General features: G+C 45.9%; 1 protein-coding gene across 4 annotated transcripts in view; it reads left to right on the forward strand.

Moving 5' to 3' along the window:
- The first annotated feature begins 10597 nt into the window (after positions 1 to 10597).
- Positions 10598 to 24580, forward strand: part of GRIA1 (glutamate ionotropic receptor AMPA type subunit 1) — a 109908-nt gene continuing 95925 nt past the window's right edge. For 2 of the 4 annotated variants that reach the window (XR_011905169.1, XM_072347909.1), the window contains exons 1-2: positions 10846 to 11115; positions 13157 to 13294. Coding sequence is in view for 3 of the 4 variants with exons in the window: in XM_072347909.1 (XP_072204010.1) it covers positions 11034 to 11115; positions 13157 to 13294 (220 nt within the window). In the remaining variant the exon portion in view is untranslated. Of the gene's footprint in view, positions 10647 to 10727; positions 11116 to 13156; positions 13295 to 24580 lie in introns of those variants that run through there. The other 2 variants (XM_072347910.1, XM_072347908.1) reach the window with 2 other exon arrangements.

Here is a 24580-nt window from a genome sequence, read left to right on the forward strand (position 1 = left end):
GTAGATGGGAACAAGCAAGCAGGTTGTGCCCAGTTTTGATGGACATGCTCAAGTATGTCTGCAAGATCTAAAGCTGGCAGCAGTGAGTGAGGTCAGCCTCCCACTCCCAGCTCACCTTGCCTGAGGTTACCAGCTTTTCTGAGGGCTGAGCAATTAGCTGGTGCCCAGCTATGAATGGGCTCAACTCCCTCATAGCCTACGCTGCTTTAATGTCGAAGGAGAATTGTGTCTAATAACTGGGGACAGCAATTTGTCATGGTCACTTGCATGAAAAATCCTGATTTCTTTATGGTTACAGTAGCAAATGTGCTACTTTCCTCTTGCAGGGGGAATGCTAAGGGATGCAGGGCATGACATTACCTCCCCATTATGTGCTTTTCACACTTGATAATCTTTGGTGACATTGCCTGTAGTGGCAGGTGAAAGGGCCAAGCCCCTCTTGGCTCTGCAGCTCTTCCCATCATAGCTTCAGCCCTGCTTTGGGCACATCTAGATTTTCATCTCCAAGTGCATCAGGCTGGCATCTGGCCATGGATGTTGGAGCTTCACCTCTGTCCCTGCAACAACCACAGCAGGCACAGCCTGATCTTGGTTCTGCCTCTCATCTCCAGGGGCTTTGTACACCATTCTGGGGGCAAAGGGCTTTGCTGCAGAGGTCGTTGTCAGCTCAGGGATCAGTGAAGAGGTGAGGGGATGTGAGCAGTAGGTTGCCTTTGCAGGTAATTGAAAACATGTCAAAAATAAGAACAGTATTTAAATTGAGAGTCTCTGTGATTCTTCTCTACTTGGTGAGGCTGGGAGTTAGAGGAGCTGTCGCATGGCAGAGAATTAACAATTCTGATGAGAGGTGCAGCCAATTTGAATTGCTTATTTGGACCAACATGGGAGGGGGTGTCCATTAGCCTGTCTCAGGGAGTTCTTGTGCCTGCTCCTGGATTGTAATTAAAGGAGCAAGGCAGCTGTAGGAATGCTTTCATGATGCAAGTCCTAGTACATGTCATGCAGAAGACCTTTTTTCTTCTTGAGCTGATCTCATTATCCTGAAGTACTATTGTGCTGCCCTGCTCTGTGAATGAAGATGATGGCAACTGCAAGCTACTTTCTTGGATATCTGTGGCTTCTGTAAGGTCCAGGAAGCACCACCACCTTTGTGGTCACTGTGCTGCTCACAGACAAGCTGCCTTGGGTGAAAAAAAAAGGTGTGGGTCTCACACTGCAAGGCATCACACTGAACCTTTAGTATTTTACAGATTTAGCGGGGCTTGCACTTCCAACAAGCATCTCTTACTTTAGAGGTCTCACTGGAGGTAGCAAGGTTACCAGCTTGTAACTCCAGCTGGTCCGCGTTCCCTTGCCTTCCTTCAAGCCTAGCCAAATCTGCAACGAGGGGATCTTCTTCCTGGGCTTTTCATCTCTCCTAGGGCAGAAATAGCTGTTCCTGTCACCCTTACCTCTAATAGTACCACTTAGTAACTACTGCAAGGATGTCTGGGAAGCTCTTGGGGGACCAACATGCACTGGAAGCCAAAGGCTTCTCCAGGACTGGAAATTCATTGATCCATGGCCTTTTCTTGTTATACATGCACGTGTTACTGGAAAATATCTTTGGATCACCTCTAACAATGAGTATGTGGAGAAAATGTCTCACTTAAGGGATTCATGCGTGCAGCCCTCAGAGCCCAACTGACAGTTTATAAACTGCCTGTGGGATTTTTATACGTAATTGCCATTAATTAACATTAACAAATACCGATTGGTATCTAAATTCCCTACTTGAATTTGAGAACGACACCAGCATTTTCTGTAGCAGAGAGGTCTGTTCAGTATCACTCCCATGAGTTCAGATTTTCCCTTGGGTCTGCTTGTACGTTCCTTTCAAGAGACTGAAGATTTCTCCGGAATAGCCCTGATCTTTTATAGTGCTGAAGTCATACAAAGTAAACATGGAGAGCTGATTATATTCCAGGAGCTTTGAGCTACCGTGTGTCATCTCCAAAGTGAACTGACCTTTCCACTCTCAGGTGGACAGTTCTGACCTTTTGTGATGCTGATGAGAAGCGTGGAAGAAATCACAATTAGGGGAAAACTGTGCTTTATTAACACAGGCAGAGCAACGAGGCTCATAATCTGACAATTTGCCTCTAGGTGGTGGGATACGAGAGAAAGATAAGACATGCATCCATGTTATACTCATTATACACTAATGGGAACATGGTAGCTGAGAGGATGGCAGAGAGATCAAGAATTGTGTTGGGTTGGTGCTTTTTTTCTCAGAAGCTTTCTTGCACTGGTGGTTATAGCAATGGTAGGCCAGGTTCCTACTGCTTCAAAGCCTCTCAATAAAGCCATTTCTCAGAAGTGCTATTATTTGGCAGGGGAAGGCAGGAGGTCCTGATAAATGCAGTAACACTCGATTGAGTTTGGAAGGTTTTAGTGTTCCTACATACGAGGTACCACAGGGCTGTTTATGAATAGGGATGCATTCTGAGGCATCTCAATGCCTGTGAGGCACAGACACTCCCCTTTGCAGGTCTGAGGGGAGGAGGGATGCAAGAAGGGCTTTTCTTGCACAGCAAACAGAGCTTCGGAAAGTGAGGAGGATGGTGGGAGGGGAGGGAGAGTGAGCGGAGAACGAGTGAGCACATATTATATTCCAACTGTTTCCACGGTGACATTTCATAATCACAACTCTTGGGGGAAAACATTGCATTGCAAAAGCTGGAGGAGGCAGGATGGCTTTGTGGATGCAGCCAGGGAGGGAGAGCTCTCCCAGCACCTGTGGCTCACCATCCAGAGGACTCGGAAACAGGGACCAGCTGAACTTGTGTGGCTGTAACAAAAGCCTTAAGAGAGGAATTGAAATGCATAGCAATGATCAGCTCCTTCCCTTTACTTCAAGGATGAGCATTTATAAATAAATATGATATCATCATGCCAAATAGGAAGTCTGAATTTCTTCTGTTTCTTGGCAGGAATGAGGAAAAGAGGGATGTATGTAGAAAAAAGCCCACAGGATGTACCTAGCTAAGCATCATTAAATAGATGGTAGCCTGTATGGTTAATGAATTAGGTCACCAGGTCTCTGCACTCCACGTTATCTCTTTCTTCGCTCTCTCTGCCATTGGGGTTGTAGCATGAAAGCAAGCTCCTAGCAGACAGAGACAGGAAAACCTGCCTTTTCAACACCAGGGCTGGTGGTGCGGTGCCCAAGCGAAATTATTCATTTTTACAAAGCAGCACTGTGTTCACCTGAATAGCTTCCAAGTGTCTGTGGTTCCCTGTGTTGTTTTAGGCAGTGTACCATCATGCTGCTACAGATGGCGACAGCTCTTGGGGGCTTTCCTATGAGACGTGGGCAGGGGAGACAAGGGCTGTGACAAGTACACATGGCTTTTGTGTTCAGGGACTTTCCTTCAACTCCCTCTGCACTGAGCTGTGCCATGGATTTCAGTCCCAGCCTTCCTGCAGGTGCTCTAAGTTTAAACAAAATGCTTGTTCTGCCAGAGTCTCAGATGGGATAAATGCTCTTTTTTATGTCACTGGCCACTGGTTGCTGGATGATGGAAGCTTTCTGTGGGCAAGGTGGAATGATGCTGTGAGCCTGAATAGAGATGCTTCTGCAGAGATTAGTAGAAGCATTAGGTTTCTTGAATTACACGACTCAATGCAGTAACAAGATCTTTAGTTTCCAGCTGCCCGATAGTCCTAAGCTGTATCTGAGGCAAGCATACACATGTATAGATGATTTCTAAAGCAACTACTGCATTTTTATATTCCCAAAAAGTCTCATTTGCTATTTTTTTTTCTTTTTTTGTGACTGTCTGTTTAGAGCTCAATGCTTCGTCTGTAGTACTGCATGGAGCTTGCTAATCATCTGCTCCCATTTGATTTCCACTTGTTCTGATTGCCAGCATTGTTACACTGGGTTGCAAACTTAGTGGAGCACAGGGCGACGTGGTCTTTGTGTTCTATTCTTTGCGTCTGGGTCTGTTGAAGTACAGAGGAAGTCTCGCCTTTGTTTGTATTTCAGCACTGAGCTTATGATGTACAGAAAGTCTCGGGCAAAAAATCTTGATGAGCAGAGAAAGTCTCTAAATATTGGACATCTCCAGAAGCATGTAGTGAAATGTTGCCTGTTTTATCTTCCTTATCTCTCCCTTCCAGCCTGGAAAACAGGAAGATGTTTGTTGTTTTTTTTTTAAAGGAGACATTTGTTTCTGAATATATCCTCAGGTCTCTCTCATTTCTGCGATGTCTAAAGGATGACAAAGAAATTATAGATAACTCTCAAATCCTCATCCACCCACGGCGCTTTACAGCTCTTTGCCCAAGCAGAGCAGCCTGACAATGGGAGCTCAGCTATTGAGTGTCCATAAAATGTAGTTTTCCTGCACAAGGGAGAGCTGCCACTGCTGCCAAATGCATCCCCCTTCCCCTCCAACTGCACATCTGCAGAGCTGGCAGCAGTGCCCTCTGGCACGTTGCAGTGACATTAAGGACTCACAGAGGACTGGGATGCTCCAGCAAAGTAGCTAAAAGTCAGGGCATCCCACTGCTATGGGTCTCTGCCATGCATTTATAGAAAACTACTCTGTGCAACTTGAAAAATGTTTTTGGAGCTATTGAAGAGGATCAGAGACAGCAGATTGAGTGTCTCTAGGCCGGGCAGTACTTAAGACTACCTGGAGCTTCTCATCCCCTGATCTTCTCTTCTTTCAGCTGAGTGCTGCCAGTCCTTTCATTCTCTTCTTACCAACTCTGATGATTTTCTGTATCCCACCCTGAAGCCTGTCTGTTTCTTCTCTGGGCTTTCTCCAAAAAATGGATATGTTGGATTTTCCATCTATTCGGAAACTGCAGATTTCAGTTTCTCTCTTTTCTTAGAAAACTACATGCTGGCATTAGATATATCACGGTGACTTCTGACAGCATATGGAGGGCATTGTGGTTACTTGTGCGGACCCCACACGTGACAGTAAAGAGAACCTCTCCTTGTAGAATTTTGTGGGCTTATATTTCCTGTCACCTGTTGGCCCTTGTGAGCTCCAACCCAACAGCTCACACACTGCTGATAGGGGCACTGAGAGGGAGGGAATTCTATGTGATTGAGTGATTTGGTCTGATGCAGCAATTCCTATTTCCTTCAGAAACAAAGTATGGGTAGCAATTAGGGAAAGAGGAGAAATGACGTGACTGTCTGTATTGGTTGCAGAAATGAGCAGCGACAAAACGCTGATAATTCTGGTGATTTTTTAGGTTCTTTTGTGCATGGCTTTCCCTGGTCCTGCCTGGTTGCAGGGGAGGCTGCTACAGATGGGTGTGTTGCAAGGGCTGGCAATGGGCACTCCTTTATTGACTCTATTGTTGGAGTTCAAAGCTTTGATTCCTCTGAAAGGCCAAGATCAGCCACCTTGAAGCTCAGCCCACACACTTGTTTATCTCACGTGTTAGCAAAGCAGGCTGGGAAGCGCTGAGCCAGATGGTAATGATGGGATCTTTGCAAGGCTGTTTGAATTGCGGCAATTGCTGCTGCTGCTTTGTTGTTTTCTTCTTCCTAAATCAGCATCCTTTTATCTTCCTCATTTCACATTTGTTTTCTGCGTGTCTTGGGTTTCATGCCAGGGTTTAAAAATGAGGGTTGATTCACATATCAATATTAAACTGTATAATCACCTCGATCATTATTTGACTTCATCTGGAGCGTTCACGTCATTTCAGGATCTCTGGGTGAAAGGAAACTTTTTAGTGCATACGAGAACTTTGCTGCACTGCTGATAACCACAATGTCAGATTTAGGTTGCATCCGATCCGTCTGGCTTTTCACCATAAGTGATTCTCTTTATGTGTATTTTCAACATTCTTTTTAATAGTTCTAATTAATTTGTTTTTCATTTCAACCGGAGAAGAAAACCACAATAGCGCAATCTGTGGCAATAATCGGATATTATGTTCTTGAACAGTAGACCTACTGTAACTTTAACGCATTACCAGTAATTTCTGCTTCCTCTGGTGAGGCTCACAGAAACATAAGGTGTTTTAATAACAAGCAGGGACCCACCCACAACTCTGATTTATGTTTATGACTCAGCAAAGAACATAAAATGAGACTAGGGCACAGAGCGTTTCCGCAAGTAGTTATAAACCAGCCATTCACCAGGAAAAAAACAAAACAAACTGCAAAAAAACGAGTAGCAGAAGCCTCCTGTGTGTGAGGAAGAGAGCATTTGGGGGCTGCAGATGTTTGTTAAGTAAAGGGGTCGCTTGGGGTTTGCCACATAGATCTGTAGTATTTCCAGAGGGTGCTCTCATAGATAGACTCAGCACAGTGCTTTGGGTGTCGTTGTCCATTTGAACTGTCTTTACCTGAGCCCTCCTCACAGAAGCACGCCCATCCATGGGCCAACTGGATGGCAGGGAAAAAGCCATGGGGGGAAGGCACAGCATGTCTGAATTTGGCATTTGCTGCTTGTATTTGACTTAAGCTAAGTGCACTGATCCCCACTAAGTGCATGTCCCCACTTGGCTGCAGTACAGCTGCTGCCCTGTTGTGCTCACAGCCACGTGGGGTGACAAAAAAGTCCAGATCATAGAGCCCTGGTCCCTGGCACACTGCTGGTATCTACAGGCAGTCTGAGCCACAGCACAACATCCATTTGCTGGCTGCTGCTTGTAAATTTCCAGCTGAAGGATGCAAAGTATTTTCAATGCCAATTTGATTGACGGGTTTATCTTCCAGTCCATTTACTTACTTAATTATCCCACAGTGAGCAAGGAGTCATTTCTTATAAATATGGTAATAAACCGATCAGGATCGCAACAGAAACATATTCTTATACAGTTTGTGGAAAAAGTCAACTTTCCCCATTTTCAGCACACATCATGACTCCCACATCAGCAAGCAATAAATTAAGAAACAATATCTTGTGCTGTTGTCACCAGATATCTGGTGATAGCTGAAAACCTCCAGGGACAGCGACTCTACCACCTTCCTGGGCAGCCTGTACCAATGTATCATCACTCTTTCAGATATTTCCTAGTATCCAACTTACAAATATCTATCTTACAAAGACATGTCCCCTGTCCTTCATCTTTGTGCTTTAGTAGATGCTGGAAAGGAGTGAAGCTGATGCTTGCTTTAATTTCTGAGTTGCTTCTGGGGTGTCAAAGACTTTCACTTGACAGCTCTGGCTGTTGCCTGAAGAAGAGTGGGACCACTGGTGTCTGAGGGCTGATTCGTTGTTGAGGGAGATCATCCAGAGATGATTTGAGGACTGCCATTCATAGATGCAGTTTTTCAGTGGCAGAAGTAATAACCTCCAGTTTTAAAAGACTGAAGCAAGTTTTTTGCCTACTGTAGTAACACAGCTCATGGGGACAACAGCACTGGGGGGACATGAGATAGCCTTTCCTCTAGAGATTCCTGTGATTGACGTTTATTTCACCATCCTTTCAGCTCCTTTGTCATTATTATCACTTCCAAATGTTTCTCATCTCGAATTCCCAGAGTCTGTCTGCTCGGCACCTGCTCTCTGATCGTTCCTTGAGAGCTGTGTTATCCAAAATAACAAAATAGATGTGATCAAGGCAGGGAGAGAAATGCATGCGTTCCTTTGGCATTCATTTATGCCAAAGCTCTGCAAAACCCATACGAGAGTCTGTGTTTGGAATTTATTTAAATTAATCACTGTAATTACATTTATCAAAAGCCTCCTATAGTGATTGTCCAGCTAGAAAATAACAGAATTTTCAGAAATAGTAGTATTTCAATAGCCTCTTTGAAGACATTCAGGAGCATCATGTAAAACACAATGGGCACTGGAGGAAATAACTCTGCTTGGAGGTCTCGGACAGATGCCGAGTTCTGTTGATTCCCTCATTTTTCAAGGCTGGAGGCTTCTGCATGTGAATGTGTCCTTTGTTTTTCCAAGGATTCTGGTACTGAAATATATCTGCTGCAACAACTGCCTATTTCCTATCATGGAAACAAAAGCTCTGATAGCAAAGACAGTTCTGCTCCCACAGTCAGCTTGATGTCTTGAAGAGCAAAGAGGAAGGTGTCAGGCAGCCTCCCCAAAGACAAAGCTCTCTGGTGTGCAAAACATCAGAGCAGAAAAGGGTGAGAGCAAAAGTTCTCAGTGCATGCAGCAAGGTGAGCTGCCAGCAGAGCGCAACGAGAACAGGAGCTGTGATGTATTCCTTTTCTTGTCCTTATGTCTGGCGAAGATCTTAAGCAAACCAGCTATGCTCTTTTGAAATTCCATTCCAATGTTTCCTATGTTGAATTGGAAGGCTTATTGTCTTAGACATGTCTTTAGCTAATTCATCGCACTCAATTGCGTGGATTAATCTCTCAAGACCTTGTTAGCTGCTCCCTGTTAAGCACCAGATGCCTGCCTGTCACACCTACTTCTTATGGATCCTTTAAGACAAAATAGGGTTCTTCCTAATTCCATTCCCTGGTTCTTCTAGTTGCCTCCTGATCCAGATGGCACCATGCAGTATACATATATCTTGTATGTTTTTCTGATTTCAGAGATCAAAGAAATGTTTGTTCTCTTTTTTTTTCTTTTCAATAGGAATATAAATAATCACATTGATGATTCAGTTGGGCTTTTCTTTCAAAGAGCCCAGGATCGTCTGACAGATGGATTGATCTGTCATTCTGTTGTGACATCTCAGAGGTTCATCAGTTTCCGAAGACTAACTTTGGAAGCTCAGAAGCTATATTGCTTCAGTGTTGATTTAAATAATCTTCAGAGCAGCTAGAGTTAATTCCTAGCATCCGTGTGCTAACAAACTCTGAATGAGATGCTATTATCTATAGGGAAAAAGGAAATTAATACATTCTTAAAATAATGGTCTTATTACTACTTATCTTGTTACACTCTGGTGTGGTTCTCCTTATTAAGCCACCTGCACTCTGAGAGGTTTATAGACAAAAGCAGCATTATTAATTAATGCAACCGTGCGAGCTTTCTGTGGGCAATTACAATATTTTATTGTTATGGCTACTATTATTATTACCAGACGGGCTGTTTGGGAGTCTTGAAAACATGCTGTCATCTTCCTATTGCATTGGTTATCCTGCAGTACCTTTTATCAGATTAAAATGCAGCTGTTTCTGCTCAATTTTGGATGGAAATCAAGAACACACGGAACCTATGAGCAGGTTATTGGAGCTTCAGAAGAGCATTGCTTAAGTTACACAAGGCATGAGAAGGATGTCTGATGTAGGTGCTACCTATCCACTGCAGATGTAGATGTGATTTGCTTGAACATGACTCTAGGACACTGGTCACTCAGCCAGTGGGACAGGGTAGGAGCATCTTTTGGCCACTGTAACTCAGTGCTGGATGCCCTGACAATTGTTCTAATGAACCTGCCAGTCTCTGATACTGAGAGTTGTTGTTCTGGTTGAGAAAGGCTCAGGGAAAAAAATGAATTCATTCTCGAAGGATGTTTTATTGCTTTGCCATAGGGACAATATCAGTCTTCTGGTCTGTTTGCAGTGCAGCTGTCCTTACTGTCCTTGTAAGAGGCCACAAAGTTGTAGGCATCAGTACAAATCTGCTCTGATGCAAGCTTTTACATACAGCTCTGCAGTCCCTGTACCTTCCCTGGCATTTACGTGGGTGTTAAAGAGTTTTGTCATCCCTGAAGTCACAGAGAAATCCATAAAGCTATACAGGAAAAGATTAAGGATCTCAAGCATTAATTTACAGAGTCCTGGTCTGTCCAACAGCTCCTTATGTGGGTGTATACGACACATCGGTTACCACTCTTTGATGATTTCCCTGTTTGACCCACCGGCATGTAGATCTGGGGAGAGAGGATCAGGGCAAGGCACATCAAACCAGGACATGGGGAATCTGAGTCCTCTTTCTAATATTTTTTTCTTTGTTTCCCCTTTGCCATTTATGTCTCACGTGCAGTAAAGAGTAGAGGTAAAATCTCTTTGTCCAGACATGGATATTTGGGTTCTGGCAAAAGGCCTCGGGTTTGATTTGGGACTTTGGGACTCAGAGGAGAGTGGATGAATTTTCTGTCCTCTCTGAGACTGTGGCTCTGTGCTCACAACAATTTGACCTCAAATCTTTCTAAATCCCAAGTGCTGCTTGAGGGCTGTTCTTTATTGTTGTTACTTCTATTGATTTGTTTTTTCCTTTTTGCTTTTGAGCAAAGCTGTTTGTGGTCAAATAAACTCCAGCCTCACCAGAACCACTGCAAAACGGTTCCTGCAGTGTTCCAGGCTAGAAAAGCCCCTTACTCCAGGAACCTGCCCAATCTGATAGTGCTGGTGATGATGAGCACAGCAAGTGAAGGTGTAATGCCATGCAGGTTAATGGAAGGTGTGCTTTGGGGAGGGTGATTTGTTTTTTCCTGCTTCAGGATCTCTGGCTGTTGCTCTGAAATCCTCCCTTCCAAGGCACGTTTGCAGGTTGTATCCCTTTTTATTATCCTATAGAGGTGGATTCATTCACCTCCTAGACCCAGGGGTGAAAGCCCAGGCTGGGAAGTGCTAGATGAAGGCAGAGGAGTAGAAGCCCTTTCTCTAGAGGAGTTTGCCACCTACTGATTCCCAGGTTCCCTTTAGCTCCTGCCAGGAGAAATGAAGGGGCCGCGTGGGGGAAGCCAGAAACTTGGGGGTAGGTGGGGATTGTCCTTAGAGACCTCAACCAGGGCCCTGGGGAAGAACCGGCTCGGGGGGAGCCCAGCTGTTGAGCTCCGACTCATCGGAGATGGCAAAGGAGCGCGGTGGCAGCGCATGGTGTGCATGCGTGCGTGTGTGTGTGTGACGGGGGAGGGATGTGGATGAGGAGCGGGCTCTCTTTCTTTCTCGCAGGGCTCAGTTAATCCTGCTATCAGGCACTGGTAAGCAGCAGTCTCAGCGCTGGATTCCGAGAGAAGGAGACGCGCAATCCAGAAGGCGCAGCAGAGGGGAGGCGAGAGTGGCAGCTAAAGAGAGCAGAGCGGGGGAAAAATCAAATCTATGCTCGGAACTGGGCTTCTTTTTCGCCAATGCAAAAGGGAATATGCAGCACATTTTTGCCTTCTTCTGCACCAGTTTCCTAGGGGTGGTGTTAGGGGCCAATTTCCCCAACAATATCCAGATAGGTGAGTGTGGAGCTCGGGTCCGGTTGGGAGCGATGTTCCCCAGCAAGAAGTGGGGTGCAGTGGGGCCGTGGGGGAGCGCTAACCCGTTAGTCTGCATGCAATGGGGAAAACGTGCGTGTGTGTGAGTGTGAGATGTGGGGAGCGGCGTGTGCTGGATTTTTGTGTTGATATGAGCGTGATATGATATGAGAGCCGAGGTGTATCAGATTTTCTTTGGGGGAGGGAAAGATTGAGAATAAATGCCTGTACACGCCAGCACAGAGGGGGAAAAGTGCCTCTGAAATGGAGGAAGCGTGAAAAAAAGATTATTCGTTTCTTGCTTTGTGAAATATCTGGGCTGCCATTGTGCGTTGCTGCATTTGCAACATCAGTGGTTGCATTATACATTTTTGTGAGGATGCTCTCATCTGTGGGTAACTGGGACGAGAGGTAACAAACAGGCGCTCTCTGTTGTTGTTGCTAAAGAATAAGGGCAGAGCTATTGGAGGAAGGTTTTGCGCTGAAGTCTCTTTTCATTTCATGCTACTTGCTTTTCCTGTGTGCCAGCGCTGCCTGTTTGATTCCTTTCTCCCTTGCAACTTCTCAGCGCTCCTCTCCCCCCGGCCCCAGGTTTATTATTACTCTCCCATTGATCTTTGTTGACGATGATTTGTAACCCAAATTCCCTTCCCTTGAATGCCGGTTTCCTTTTGCACCTCCCTTCTCCTTACAGTGCCAATCAATCGCTAATCCACCAAGTTCAGTCAACTCCTGCTTTAGCCTCGCTGCACAATCGCTGCTTTTATTGCTGTTGATGCTGCATCCCTGCCTCCCTCCCTTCCTGCCTCCCTTATACCTCAAATACACGCAGCATCCCAGATTCTCTCCCTTCCAGCAAACGCAGATGATAACATAACTCGGCTACTAGCATCCAATTCCTCTGGCACCCATGATTAGGCAGGAGAAGGGGGGGGGATGCGGGGGAGTGGGGGATATTCGTGCGCAAATAGCCCATTCCACGCACCTAGGAGATGCCCTCCATATAGAAGATGAGCTAGCAAGCAGGTCTCCGCATATTTGCTTCTTCCCAAAGCCACCTGCCTTGGGGGTGGGGGCGGAACTGATGCTCCCTGCTTCTCTGTTTTAATTGTCTGCTTTTCAAGTGCTTTGTTTCCCTCCCTGTATCATGCAAATAACAGTACTCCCTGTAAATGCGTGTGGATAGCAGGGCTATCCGAATGTATCGACATCCTTCTGGAGGCTGTGAAGGGATCTGCTGCAAGCCAAGTTTCCTTTTGGGGGAGCAGCGGGAAACTTATCCCAGGGCTGTTTTGTCCCGGGTCCGTTTGGGGAGATGAGCTCTGAGTTGGGTCTAGCCTGGTCCCAGTTACCGTCTAATTTACGTCGTCCCGTGGTTCTGGGATCTTTTGTGCTTCTGTTTGGATGGATATTTCTCAGGATCGGGCTTTCGATTTCCTGCCCAGTCTGAGTCTGGCCACTGTCACCTGTTAAATGTAGGGGTTTTCCATGCATTACACTTCCAGCAGCAGCAGGTGTGTACCGTGAACCCTGCGCACTCCAGCTCTTACAGAGCTGTCCCCATGTGCCCAGTGTGGGGCCAGCCTTGGCAGGACTGCCCTGGGCTCTTCAGGGAGCAAGCCTGGAGAGCAGGATTCAAATTAGGCCTCATTGTGAGTGGAGCAAAAGGAAGGAATACACAGATTCCTCTTATATAGTACTGGCCGTGCTTCCATTTCTATTCCTAAAGTTAAGGGAGGGATGAGGAGGTTGAAAGCCAAACCCAGAGCTTCAACCTGATACTGGGGGCTCCCAGTCTCAGGGTGCATCAGCGCTCCTGTATGTGGTCAGGGCACTGCATAATGGCTTTCTGCTCTCAGCCTGCCTGCAGCTGGCATGGACCCCCTTGGGTCGGGTGTGCTGGAGGATTTGGGACTGCAGTGGCATCCCTCGAGACCCCTCTGCAGGAATATCTCAGACCAAAAGGGTTTTGCTAATACAGTGGTGCTTAAGACCTTTCTTCTTGTTTTGTTTTTCTCCCCAGGGGGGTTATTTCCTAATCAACAATCCCAGGAACATGCGGCTTTCAGGTTTGCGCTGTCTCAGCTCACGGAACCCCCTAAGCTCCTTCCCCAGATCGACATTGTGAACATCAGCGACAGCTTTGAGATGACATACACCTGTAAGTAGCGGTGTTTGCTGCGCTTTCACTTACTTTGCTTTTTCATTTACTCCTGACAGTTCATGTTTGTATGTGAAACAGGGAGCATCTTGCTAAAAACGTGCAATTATTCTCCTTCAGGCTCCAAATAAGAAAACCCCAAATGCACAGGATTTCTGAATGATTTTGGGGTGTGTTAGGGCACAGCGTTGAGGTAGCGCTGCGGTTATTTGGTGTGCCTTGCGTTTTCTTTCAGTGCTTCCCAAGCAGTTCAGAACCTTCCACAATTCATTTCCTCATGTTTCTCTAACCTCTGCCTGATTCCTTGTTGAGGTTTCATTGCCATCTTCCATGTAGCTGTGCTGTACAACAAAGGCACCCCTTCCCCCCCACGGGGTGCACAGGAGAGTCTGTTTAGTGTGAACCACTTCCTCTCCAGCCCCAGTTTAGCCATTTGTCCTTGCAATTTAATAAAGACTGAGCAGAAAACTGCACCTTGATGGAAGTGGAGTCCAGATCTACTGTAAGAGCAATGCCCACAGAGACAGAGCTAAGAGTTCTAGTTTTCACGTACCAGTGAAATTCCTTCCCTTCGTACAGTCTGTTGGATTGATATTGGATCATGTCTATAGGAGCCTTTGGATTCTCTGAAACATCCTCTTTGCAGTTCACTGATGGAGGGTGGGATGGATGTGGACAAAAGCTTTTGTCTGTGCTAAGAAATACGCAGAAAGAAAAATTGCTTTCTTACAGACAGCACCCAAGAATGCAGAGAAGGAGAATTCATAAGGCTCTAAAGAAAAATAAGTTGATTTTTTTTCTTGTTGGAGGGTTTACAGATACAAGATTGTAGGAATTTCTTGTCCAGTAAGGCACAGAAGAGAGAAGCAGTAATTTGGCTCTGCTTTCACTGGGTTATCTAATGACATATCTAAAGGTTTTCTATTCCCCTTAATATCCCTTTATTTGCTATCTATAAGATTTCCATCAAGAAAGAGCAGCTGTATCAGCTCAGTCCAATGGCAATTCCTTGGCAGAAGAACTAAAAAAAATAGGGAAGAATAAGAGGCCATATCTATCAAGGGAAAATGTCACCCACCTGGGGTAGAGTTGCTGACTGTGACCAGGGATGAGCTATTTCAGTGCTGATAGGAGGAAGAAAGCAGGCACTGTAAGGATATCACTAGAATAAATTCTCCATCTGCATGTAGTTGTCCCTCCCTCTCTGTACCTGCCTGAAATGATTTTGTTTACAGCATTAGCAATGAGAGCAGGGCCACGATACCAGTTATGCTTAAAGAGTCTGTCATTAGTACCAAGGGGGTGGGGGTGGTCTCACAAAAGCTGAATGGAAGCAAGACAGCCTCCCAGAGGATGTTATATTTGAGCTCTATGTAGGGCACATTGTCCTAGATCAGACCAGCAAAGCTCTTTGCACAGTCCAACTTCACTTGTCCTCGTTTTTCTTTTTTTTTTTTTCCTCTTTTTTTTTTTTTTTTTTAATTAAAAACTTCCTGAGTCCTTCAAGACTATGGAAAGCAGCATCTGTTTTGTAAGCGCAAAAGGCATTAGTCCATGTACTTTAGGGGTAAGCTAAACAACAGCAGTATGTGTTGAGAGGTACTCTCCTGCTAAAACTTTTGCCAGGAATTATCCCCTTCCTCATCTTCCAGCAGTTTCCCTCCCCAGTTGCCAAGACTGGATATCAGCGGGAAGATCTGTTTATTTACAGCGAATAAAACCCTGCCCACGTAGGGGTCCTCACCATCTGAGAGAAGGCTGGCCATGCTGCCAGTTATAATACCAGTTTTTGTTCCCATGGAGATAGAGAACACAGCGTTTCTCTGCCGTTGGAATCACTTCTTTTCCTGATGGTTTTGTTTGAGGATGTTTGGACCCTGCAGATAGAGTGCTGCCCCTATGGGAGCTCCAGTAGGACACCTGGTAAGGTCCCAGCCCTGTGGCATGTCCTATCTTCCCATAGGAGCCATCCTTGTGTGCTAAACACAGTCCTTGTGGCAAGTGCCTGAAGCAGCATCACTCAAAATAGGGAATATATAAAGAATTGATGATGATGGCAGAAGCAAAGGTCTTGATGGGCAGCTTGTGGGGCAGCGACAAAGAGGTAGGATGAACCACTGCAAATTGACAGCAGCTTATCTAAGGAGATCGTATGCAAAATGTATCTCGATATCGACTGTGACACTGTCTATCTCTGCCTGACATAGATCTGCTTGCTTGTTAGGCTGGGTGAGCTTTGGTCTGACACTGAGGGAATTTGCAGTATGAGATGCTCCCATCTGCACACAGGTGACAGTAATAGGGAACTGTTAACGATGTCCGAGTGATGATCATAAATTGGTAACAGCAATACCCACAGAAGTGATATATCTGTACGGTGTCAGGAGGATGCTGTTGTTGCTGTGCCAAAGCTGTGACAGCCCAACCACTTTAAGTTTTCTGGTGCTTCCAGTTGTGGTTGTCCTGTTACGCAGGGATTGTGAATGCCTCCTCTTGGGGTGGTGTCAGCCTGAGGTTTCTGCAGTCCCTGTGCACAACACAGCAGCAAATTATGATTTAAGTTGTAAATATTAAGAGAACAGAGAAGTAGTAGATATGACATGTGGTGACCTCATATTTCATATGTGGTTGATGTTAATGTTATTAGCTCATATATTAGAACATATGGCAAGGAGCAGGCTCTGTGTTCGCAGCTCTGCTTATGGTGTGGCTTAGTGGTCTCTGACATGGAACGAGTATGCACAACTGCTGCTCTGAGCATTTCTGAATCAAAGACATTGTGTCATTTCTTTGAAGGCCATCACAATTGCTTAGGAAGAAGGTGAACTTACAGCCCTTTCTTTGGCAGAAGTATGTCGCAATGCCAGCTGTCTCTATAAGGGAAAAATATGGGGTGGTATGACCAAAAGGTTTGCACAGTGACGTAACAGAGCAAAACCATTTTGATCAGCTTTAAAGGTGCATTCTCAGCTTTTGACTTCATCCATTTTTGGTAAAGTGTGCTATGACCTCAGCACGGTCTCCAGCAAACCATCTTACTTGGCTCTGCTGAGACTGGCTGTGCTCAGGGCAGCCCCAATGCAGCAGGAGATGCTGCAGGTTGGAGCTGAGAGAAGAGGGATGCTCTGTGCCAGGACTGAAGCGTAGGACAGAGCTGTAAATACTTGCTCCTGTGAGGTCTGTGGTGGACAGCATCACAATATCCTCTTGGCAACAAGGGAATACAGGGCTATTGAGTGGAGACACGCAGCACTGGGAAGTTTTCTCTTGTTGTTTGTCTCAGTCTCCATTCATGCACGTGTAATGTACATCCCATCCTGTGCACAGTGCAGCTCCCTGGGGGATACAAGTTGTTTCAGCCTCAGCTCCTTGGCTTGATTTAGTTTGTGGTGCAGAAACTCTGCTTTCAGTCTTTGGCAGCATTCCTTGGGTGAGCACAGGCAGAAATGCTTGCTCCAGGTGGGCCAATAACCTGGTAAATCCATCCCTGCAAGACTCGTGCTACTTCACAGGGATGAGCAGATACTAAACCCTGCTGTTCTGCAGTGAGCCTTGTAGCTTTGCTGGGGCACTGATCAGCTTTTGTGCACACCAGGTGCTGGGCTACTGAGATGGGGTGTACAGGAGTTGCACACCCAAAACACAGAGGTCTGCTGAAAAGCATAGCAGGATTTTTCAGCTGCATGAAAACTTGTGAAGTGACCATTGCATTAATTATCCCTCTCCCTCCTTGTGTTTGTAGCTGTAAACAGTGTGAGGTCTTTGTGCTGAGGAGGGTCTGTGGGTGCTGCTAGCATGTCACCAGTTGAATCCATTCTGTTCATTAGAAAATGGACGTGCAGATGGGAGCCTGTTCATATTTTCAGAAAGAAAGCCTCCAAGCAGCAATTACAAAGGGATTTGCAATGATCACTTGCTCTGTTCTAATGTTCTTATCAATAGCAGCAAGCTTAGATCTAGATCAGCTATGAAATGAAGTATTTATTTTTGTTCTTCTTCTTGGGCACTTACGTATATAGATACAGTATTTCTGGAGACTGCTTTTTATCTCCTAAATTACCCCTCAGAGATGGGGAGGAATAGGCAAACATTTGAATGTTCTCAAACGAGGAACCAAGTTTGGCTTAATTAAACAATTATTGCATGTTTAATTTAAAGGAATCTACTTTGTTGACAAACATAACGGCGGCCGTTACTTCTTGGAAAGGTATTGCTGTAATTATTCCAGCAGTAATCAATTAAAATGCTATTTTTATAATTAAACTTCTGCAATCTAAGTGAGCCCAACCCCATAATAGCATGTTATTGACGTGGTGTTGGTATTTATTTTTGCAATATGAGAAATCTCAGCTTAGGGATTTTTTTCCCCTGTAGATGCCAGCATGACTACTTAAAGTAAGCAAAGACAACAGAAACGGAGAGTTAGTGATCAGACACAATCTGATTAATACAAAATAGGTACTGCATAGAAATGTATCTCCTTAGGTTTTGCTATGGGAAAAGGTCTGTTGTGGGCTGATGAATCAGCGCATTGATTCGCATTAGATCAAACTGAGGTTAAGGGTGCTCAGCTGCTGGCAGGGATGGGCTGTAGCTTTCCATTAATTGCATGTTTTTCTGGTGAGATGCTCCCACCCTGCTGTAAGATCCAGCCACAACAAGGATGCTGATGGGCATCTTTGCCAAGCGTGAAATCCATGAAGTGCAGAGAGGGGCAGCCAAATAGTGAGTGGGTCCTGAGCGTGCTCCAATGGTTTCTGGGTGCTCAGCAGTGGCAGCCACCACCGAGGAAGGTGGGAAACAATCCTATGTGCTCTCCTCAATGTTTAAAACATGAGCACCAAGCCATTTCCTCAGCTCTGGCTGCCAGGGCAGGGCAGGCTGTCTGCCTGCCTTCGTGGACCTGGGCAGAAAGGGACTTGGGCCAACATGGGCTGAGATTGTCTGTAGGGATGCTGATGGCAATTCGCAGTCATTTGGTAAAGGCAGCCCTGCTGAGGGACTGGCAGGGCATGGCAAGAACAGGTTTCCCCCAGTCTAGTGTGCCCATTTCTCACCTGTGGTGATGGGGACACTTATTCTTTGCACAACTTTTTTATATATTTGTTTTTTCATCCTGAGCTGTGGGAGCGGTGCCTGGGGAGAAATGCTGATGTCACATAATTAGGAAGAATAGTGGGGATTTCACACCTGCGAATCTATCTGCTCATCTGCAGAGAATCCAAATATTCATTGTTGACAAGCAGATGAGAGCAAAGAAGAAAAAATTGTGCTCAGCAGCAGCCAAAGAAGGGATTTGAGAAGCAGTGAGCAGCAAAGGCCAAACCTGCTCACTGAGTGACAGCCACAGCTTCCTCTCACAGCTTATCCTTTCTTCTTTAAAATAAAGCGCATTCGTGCAACAGGGACAATACTAAGCTGCAGGCACATGGGCTTAATTTTTTGGCATATTAGAGAGGTGAGAGCAAAAACCTTTGTGCGGCTTTAAGAAAGGCAGGATGGGGAAGCGCTGTTCCCTTTCAAAACTCCAGCGGAAATTTTAGACATACACATTTACATTTCTCTTAATAGGGTTAGGGCCCCAAAGGCTTATAGCTCTTTGCCAGTAGGAATGGAAACCATCCCAGTTAGCTTCAGTAGCACGTAGAGCTGTGAGCAAACACAAAACCAACATGCTCCTTAAAGATGCAATAAGTCAGCGAGACTCTAATATTCTGCTGATCCAAATTCTCCAGGGTGTGGTGTTAACACAAGTCTGAAGACAAAGATGCATTTATTTGAACTACTCTCCTTTAAAAAGGGATGAGTTCTACTTCTCTGCTTTCCGTCGTGGGGGATTGGAACAGGCTAACATTTTTCCCAGTGAGAAGTGCCATTTAGTACAGCACAGGGTGTCCTCTGGGGGCTGCAAGAGCTCCTCAGGAAGTCAGGTCTTTGGGAACATGAAAAAGAGATGAACCCAACCGCCAACAACCCACCATCATCTCAGCAAATAAGGTTGCAAAATAAAACCAGATGATTAACATAACAGTGTGCCATCCAGCAGGAGCTGTTCCCTGCTCACCTGCTGAACTGATCGCTCATTAGCTGCAGTAATGAGTCTCTAGTTGATTTTCTTCTGCTACCCCTTTGCAGCCAGACCCACTCATTCCCTCTGGGGCATTCTTTAAAATAATAATAATAATAATGTATCTCAGTTGTTTTCCCTGCAAACCTCACCCTTATCAGCCCTCATCCTGTGCTGCAGCTTTATGAGGAGACGTGCTTTTGTATTTCAGCACTGACTGATCTCTTAAGGAAGGAGCAGTGAGAGGCAATGAAGAGGCAAGTTGCAGTTACAAATTGCCCTATTTTGGCTCCTTCAAGAGGGTCTTTTCATTCTTTGATTTTATTTGTTTCTGACAGCATGGAGGAGTGAACAAGAAAACAACCAACATCTGAGAGAGTGAGGATGTAGCATTTGACTGATGGCAGGATTCTTGTGTGTGCATCTCTATATGCTTCGAGAGTTTTGGCTTTGATTTAATAAGCAAGGTCCCATAAATGTGCTGATGGAGAGGAAGTGGGAGGGAGGGTCCGAGGAGAGGCACGGGAACCACTGGAGGTGATAGGGATGCAATGTGGAGGGAGCTCACTTGAAGGGAGGGCTATTTCTCTCCCCCCGAAACACTTTGCTAGAAGTACGCTTTGGCAAGCAAATGACATCAGTGCCAACACTGATTAAGATGTGGTTTTGCTCCTGCTGGCCTGCCAGCATTCCCCAGTGTCTGAGCCTGTTGGCTTTTCTTCCACTCAGCATCAAACCCCACTGAACAAATAGCAGGTTTGGGACTGTGAGTGAGAGGATGGCAGCAGGGAGCACACAGGGACAGGGGATGGAGAAATGCTGGGTCAGGAGCAGCGTTTGGAGAGCTAGTGTGGAAAAGGTGGGCTCTGCAAGTGTCTACGGTCATGTTGAGTTTTCCCTTCTCCCCTTTTTCAGCTTTTACCCAGTGTGTCCTTTATTGAATGACAAGCATATACCATTTACATGTGGCTTATTGCATAACACCGCAAGGTGTGGTGGTGGCCATGTGCTGGTCCCGAGATATAAGGTGCAGGCATGTTGGTGCAGCACAGGATGAGGACAGGCTACGTGATGGAGATGCAATAGACAAGAAGGGCGGTTTGGTGAGGGGAGTAAAAGTAGGGGACAAACTGTGGTGAGGTGAATGCTAGGTCAAAAGTGGCAGGGGGAGGCTTGGGGACAACCATCCCAGTGATCCAGGAACAGACTGAAAGTGGCAGGGTCCAGGTCAGCCAGGGAAGCAGGGACAGATCTGGGCCACCAGCACAGTGCTGCAAAGGGCCAAATCAGCCCACAGAGCTGCAGCTGAGAACAAGGCCTGGCCTACAGGGAGTTCATGACAAATTCCTTTGTGCTGAACGTGATTAATGCCTTTAATGAACTACTAAAGGAAATTATAGGAAGCCAAACTGCATATGGCTGCAGGGGCATTGCTGTTGCAAGTAAGGATGGGGGGCGAGCTGTAGCACAGCCTGCCCATGCAGCAATGCCTTTTTCAGTTCACTGTCCCAGAAACACAGTCAGGCACAGCAGCTGTCCTCAGTCTGTCCTGAGCAAAGGCAGAACTGAGTGCATTCCATGGATTTAATCAGAATTAATTTCTGGCATGTTCTAGTTTTGGGGTCTTGTCTGCTTGGGTGGTTGTGGCTGCATTAACCACAGCCTGCTGCCTGCAGCTCTGAGCTTTGAGGATGGCAGCCTGAGAGTCTTCACTGCAAAACTGCAGGAAGAATTGTCACTGAACTTTTCTTTCCCCTGCAAAGCACCAGATGAAGTTCTGCTTTGCTGGTGTCCGTGGAGGGACAGAGGAAGAGAAGGGAAGAATGAACCCAAGCTTGACCTGCTGCTCCTGACACATAGCTGCTCGCATGTCTTAGCAGCATCCTTAAGCAGCAGGTCCCACATCCTTAAAGACTGATGAAGGGAATTTGTCCCCTCTACATTTTCTTTCTAAAGATTAGTTGCCCTCATCTAAGCTACTGAACAAGGTGACCCCTGTAATCAGCAGAGCCCTCCAGTGTATGATCCTTTTTGAACGGTTTTAGACACCCATCTTAGCAGAGGAGGATTTGCCCTCCAGAGGTGCATGCTTATCTCCCTTGTCGATACAGGAAGCCAAGATTACAGGCTTGGCTTAGGCAGCTTACCCTGAGACCTTGAGAGGCAGGTGGGAGGAATCCAACCCAAAATGTCTTCAGCTGTACCACATGAGTGCTCAGAACTCAGTGCATTTAATGCCTCACCGGTACCAGCCATTTTCCAAGGAGCAACCTATCAAACACGACATGACAAGCAGGCAGTTTGTGGTTGTGCTATTCTGATGTTTCAGTAAAAACTGAAGAACGCATTTGTTCATGGTTCAGTGTTCACAGAAACTGCTCTTCTCAGGTTCCCCGTCCGTATTCCAGTGCAGTACTGCAGCAGTCCTTCAAGGGCAGGGCTTGGCTGCTGTCTGGGATGTGCTCCTATCCTCAGAACCTCTTTTATTTCTCACTTTTCGTGGGCTCACTGCAGTAGTGTTTGCAGTGCCCTAATGAATTTTTAGTGTGTTTGCTTTTGCTGTCTTGAAGCAGATCTTTTTCTCTCTCTTTCTGTCAGTGCTTTCCTAGCTGCCATTGCCATTCCCTAGGAGGGATCAGGGGCATCCTGGAGACAGAATCATCAAGGGAGTAATGCCTTCAGATGCTAACTGCAGCATTCTCCAAATAGCAGCTGGGGATTTCACTGAGCAATCCCCACTGGTGCTAATGGGAAGAAGAGCACAGCTGAACCCCATGCATCACTTTGGCTAGGCAGGAACAAACAATCTTGTGAGCTTTCTTGGGGGGGAAAAAAAAAAGCATGAAAAAAAAAAAGTTATTTCTGATATAGCCTATGTTAGCAGTTTTGTTTAGCAACCACATGGGCCAAGTTGGATGTAGACCCCTTGGTTAATATGGCTGAAAAACCCAGGGATGCTTTGTATCACACCCTGCTCTGGTCTGGAACTCTGGTGGCCAGCTGACAGCAAGCCCAGATCAGTTTGATAGCAGTGTGCCTTCGGGTGTCCTGATTCGAGCTTATCTTCAAAAGAAAGGTGAAAGTGTGAGTCCAAACTAGAAATAAGATCCCAGGGCAATGTGGCTGACATCTGCAGCAGCATCAGGGTAGCTGAGGGTGGATGGAATTGGTGTCGGGATGGCTGAGGTGCAGCATCATCCCCTGGTGGGACTGTAGGGCCTTTAGCAAAGACATGCTCAGTGCTGTCTGTTCGATCGGAGCTGTGTCGGTGCGCTGCTGCAGGATTAAGGGCATTTGTAGGGTGGTTAATGTCCAGAGCTGCAAGGGGTGCTGCAGAGGTGTAGTTTGTGGGGGTGAGATTTGCAGTGTTTTCCTCGGCTATCCTTGCCTGCAGTCAATGCAGAGAATTGTTCACATTCAACAACGGCAAATTTACATTAATATATATAAAAAAAAAGGGCTCCATCAAAGGGAAATCACACTTGACAGTCCCTCTTTAGCCATGGGAGAGCAGCAGGCAGACAGGCTCACAGGCTGCCTCCTCTCTCTTGCTGTCTGCGTGTTCTTTGGTTTTGGCATTGCAAAAATGGGAAGCAGCTGTAAGCCCTTTGGATTGCAAATGGATCTGGGAGTCTGCTACCTCTGTTAACAACTCATTTATTATCACGGAGCAGACAGTTTCCTCTGAGCCAGCTCAATCTATCATTTCTTAAAGATGCTGTGTGAGACTGGAAGCATTTGCTGGCACCTGAAGGCCAGTAATGAACCCATCTTTGGAAGGAAATCTTCCTTGCTGTGTTTTCTTCTTCTCAGGTTCAGTGGGAACAGTCTGTGGGTAGCACAGCACAGGGCTGGCAGTGAGCAGGGTATGCTCCTGATGCCCTATTTCCTCTGCAAAGTTTGGGAGCATCCCTCCTCTAAACATTTCCTAAGGGAAATGAGTGTTCTTTGCTTCTGTCTGCATGCAAAGTACTGAAGAGGGAACAGGAGGATATTCCAACTCCCCTGCACAAAACCCACTCTCATCCCACAGCCAGAGAAGCTCTACAAAGGGATACTTCCCTGTTATTTAACCTGATGCACCCGACATCCGTGCAAATACTGAGCAGTCTGATGTTAGGTCTCTCAATCCAACCCTCTAAGAGAATTTGCTATAGAGAACAGTGAGGTGATGAAAGTCAGCGCTAATCGTGCTCGTTGCAGAAGTCAGGAGCTCACATTGGTGTTTTTGGCTGCTGTTACATCCTGGCTGCTTCAAGTCCAGGGCTCACAGTGAGCTTCAGAGGAATTCACTCTCAGGGTCAGCGGGGAAGGGAGAGATGTGCTGGTGTGAGCAGTGTGCTGAGCTCAGGACAGGGTAAAAAGGGGCACAGCGACACTGCAGCTGGCTTTGTTGGTTCTCATGGTTAGCTGGCTGATGTGCTTCAGCCTGTCTTCCTGTAATTTGCTCTCATGAATTATTCCAAGAGAAAATAGCAGTCCTATTAATTTAGCTTTGTTTATAATAATCTTATAGGTGAAGGGAAATAAGAGTTACACGTGCTTGGTTCAGCACTGTCAGTTTGGATTGCGGATCAAGCCTTTCCTATGGAAGCTGCACTTGTTCCAAAGATCTGTTCTATAAAGCCTGTCAGTTTTCATAGTCTGCGAGCCCAACACTTCTGTCTTTCTTTCCTTGGGATTTTACCCCATGATGCTGCCTTCAACCCCAAAGTTTGCTGCTTCTTTTTCATGCATTAGGATTTTCCTCATGGTTGTTCTGCCTCTCCCTCTGCCTGTAACAGTTGCAATCCCAAAATGTAAGACACCATAATTCCTCTTGTGGTTTCTGCCTTCATCTATTGCATCTCCCTGATGTTAGGAGTTTTGTGAGCAGTGTTTCGTCCTTATATTTGTGTGCCAAAGATTTGGGATGTTGATTATTGGCTTAGGACTGTAAAATCGCTAAAATCAACAGCTTTAAGGACACTTAAATGCATACTGATTCCTTGGTTTCACATGCTGTTTTCTGGTTTGCTAGAGAAATCTCCTGCCAAAATCAAATGACTGAGGAGTCACTTTCTGAAGCTCTAGCAGTTTCTCTGTGGCACCTCTCTTTCCTCAAGAAGCAAGAGGAAAAAAACTTGTGCAGGGGTATCGGATAATATGTCCTAAGGGGAAAAAAAAATAGGAGAATTGAGTTGTAGGCAAGTTGTAGAATCAGGGACAAATGATAAATG

The sequence above is a fragment of the Excalfactoria chinensis genome, chromosome 13 (genome assembly GCF_039878825.1).
Source record: "Excalfactoria chinensis isolate bCotChi1 chromosome 13, bCotChi1.hap2, whole genome shotgun sequence".
Classification (NCBI taxonomy): Eukaryota; Metazoa; Chordata; class Aves; order Galliformes; family Phasianidae; genus Excalfactoria; species Excalfactoria chinensis.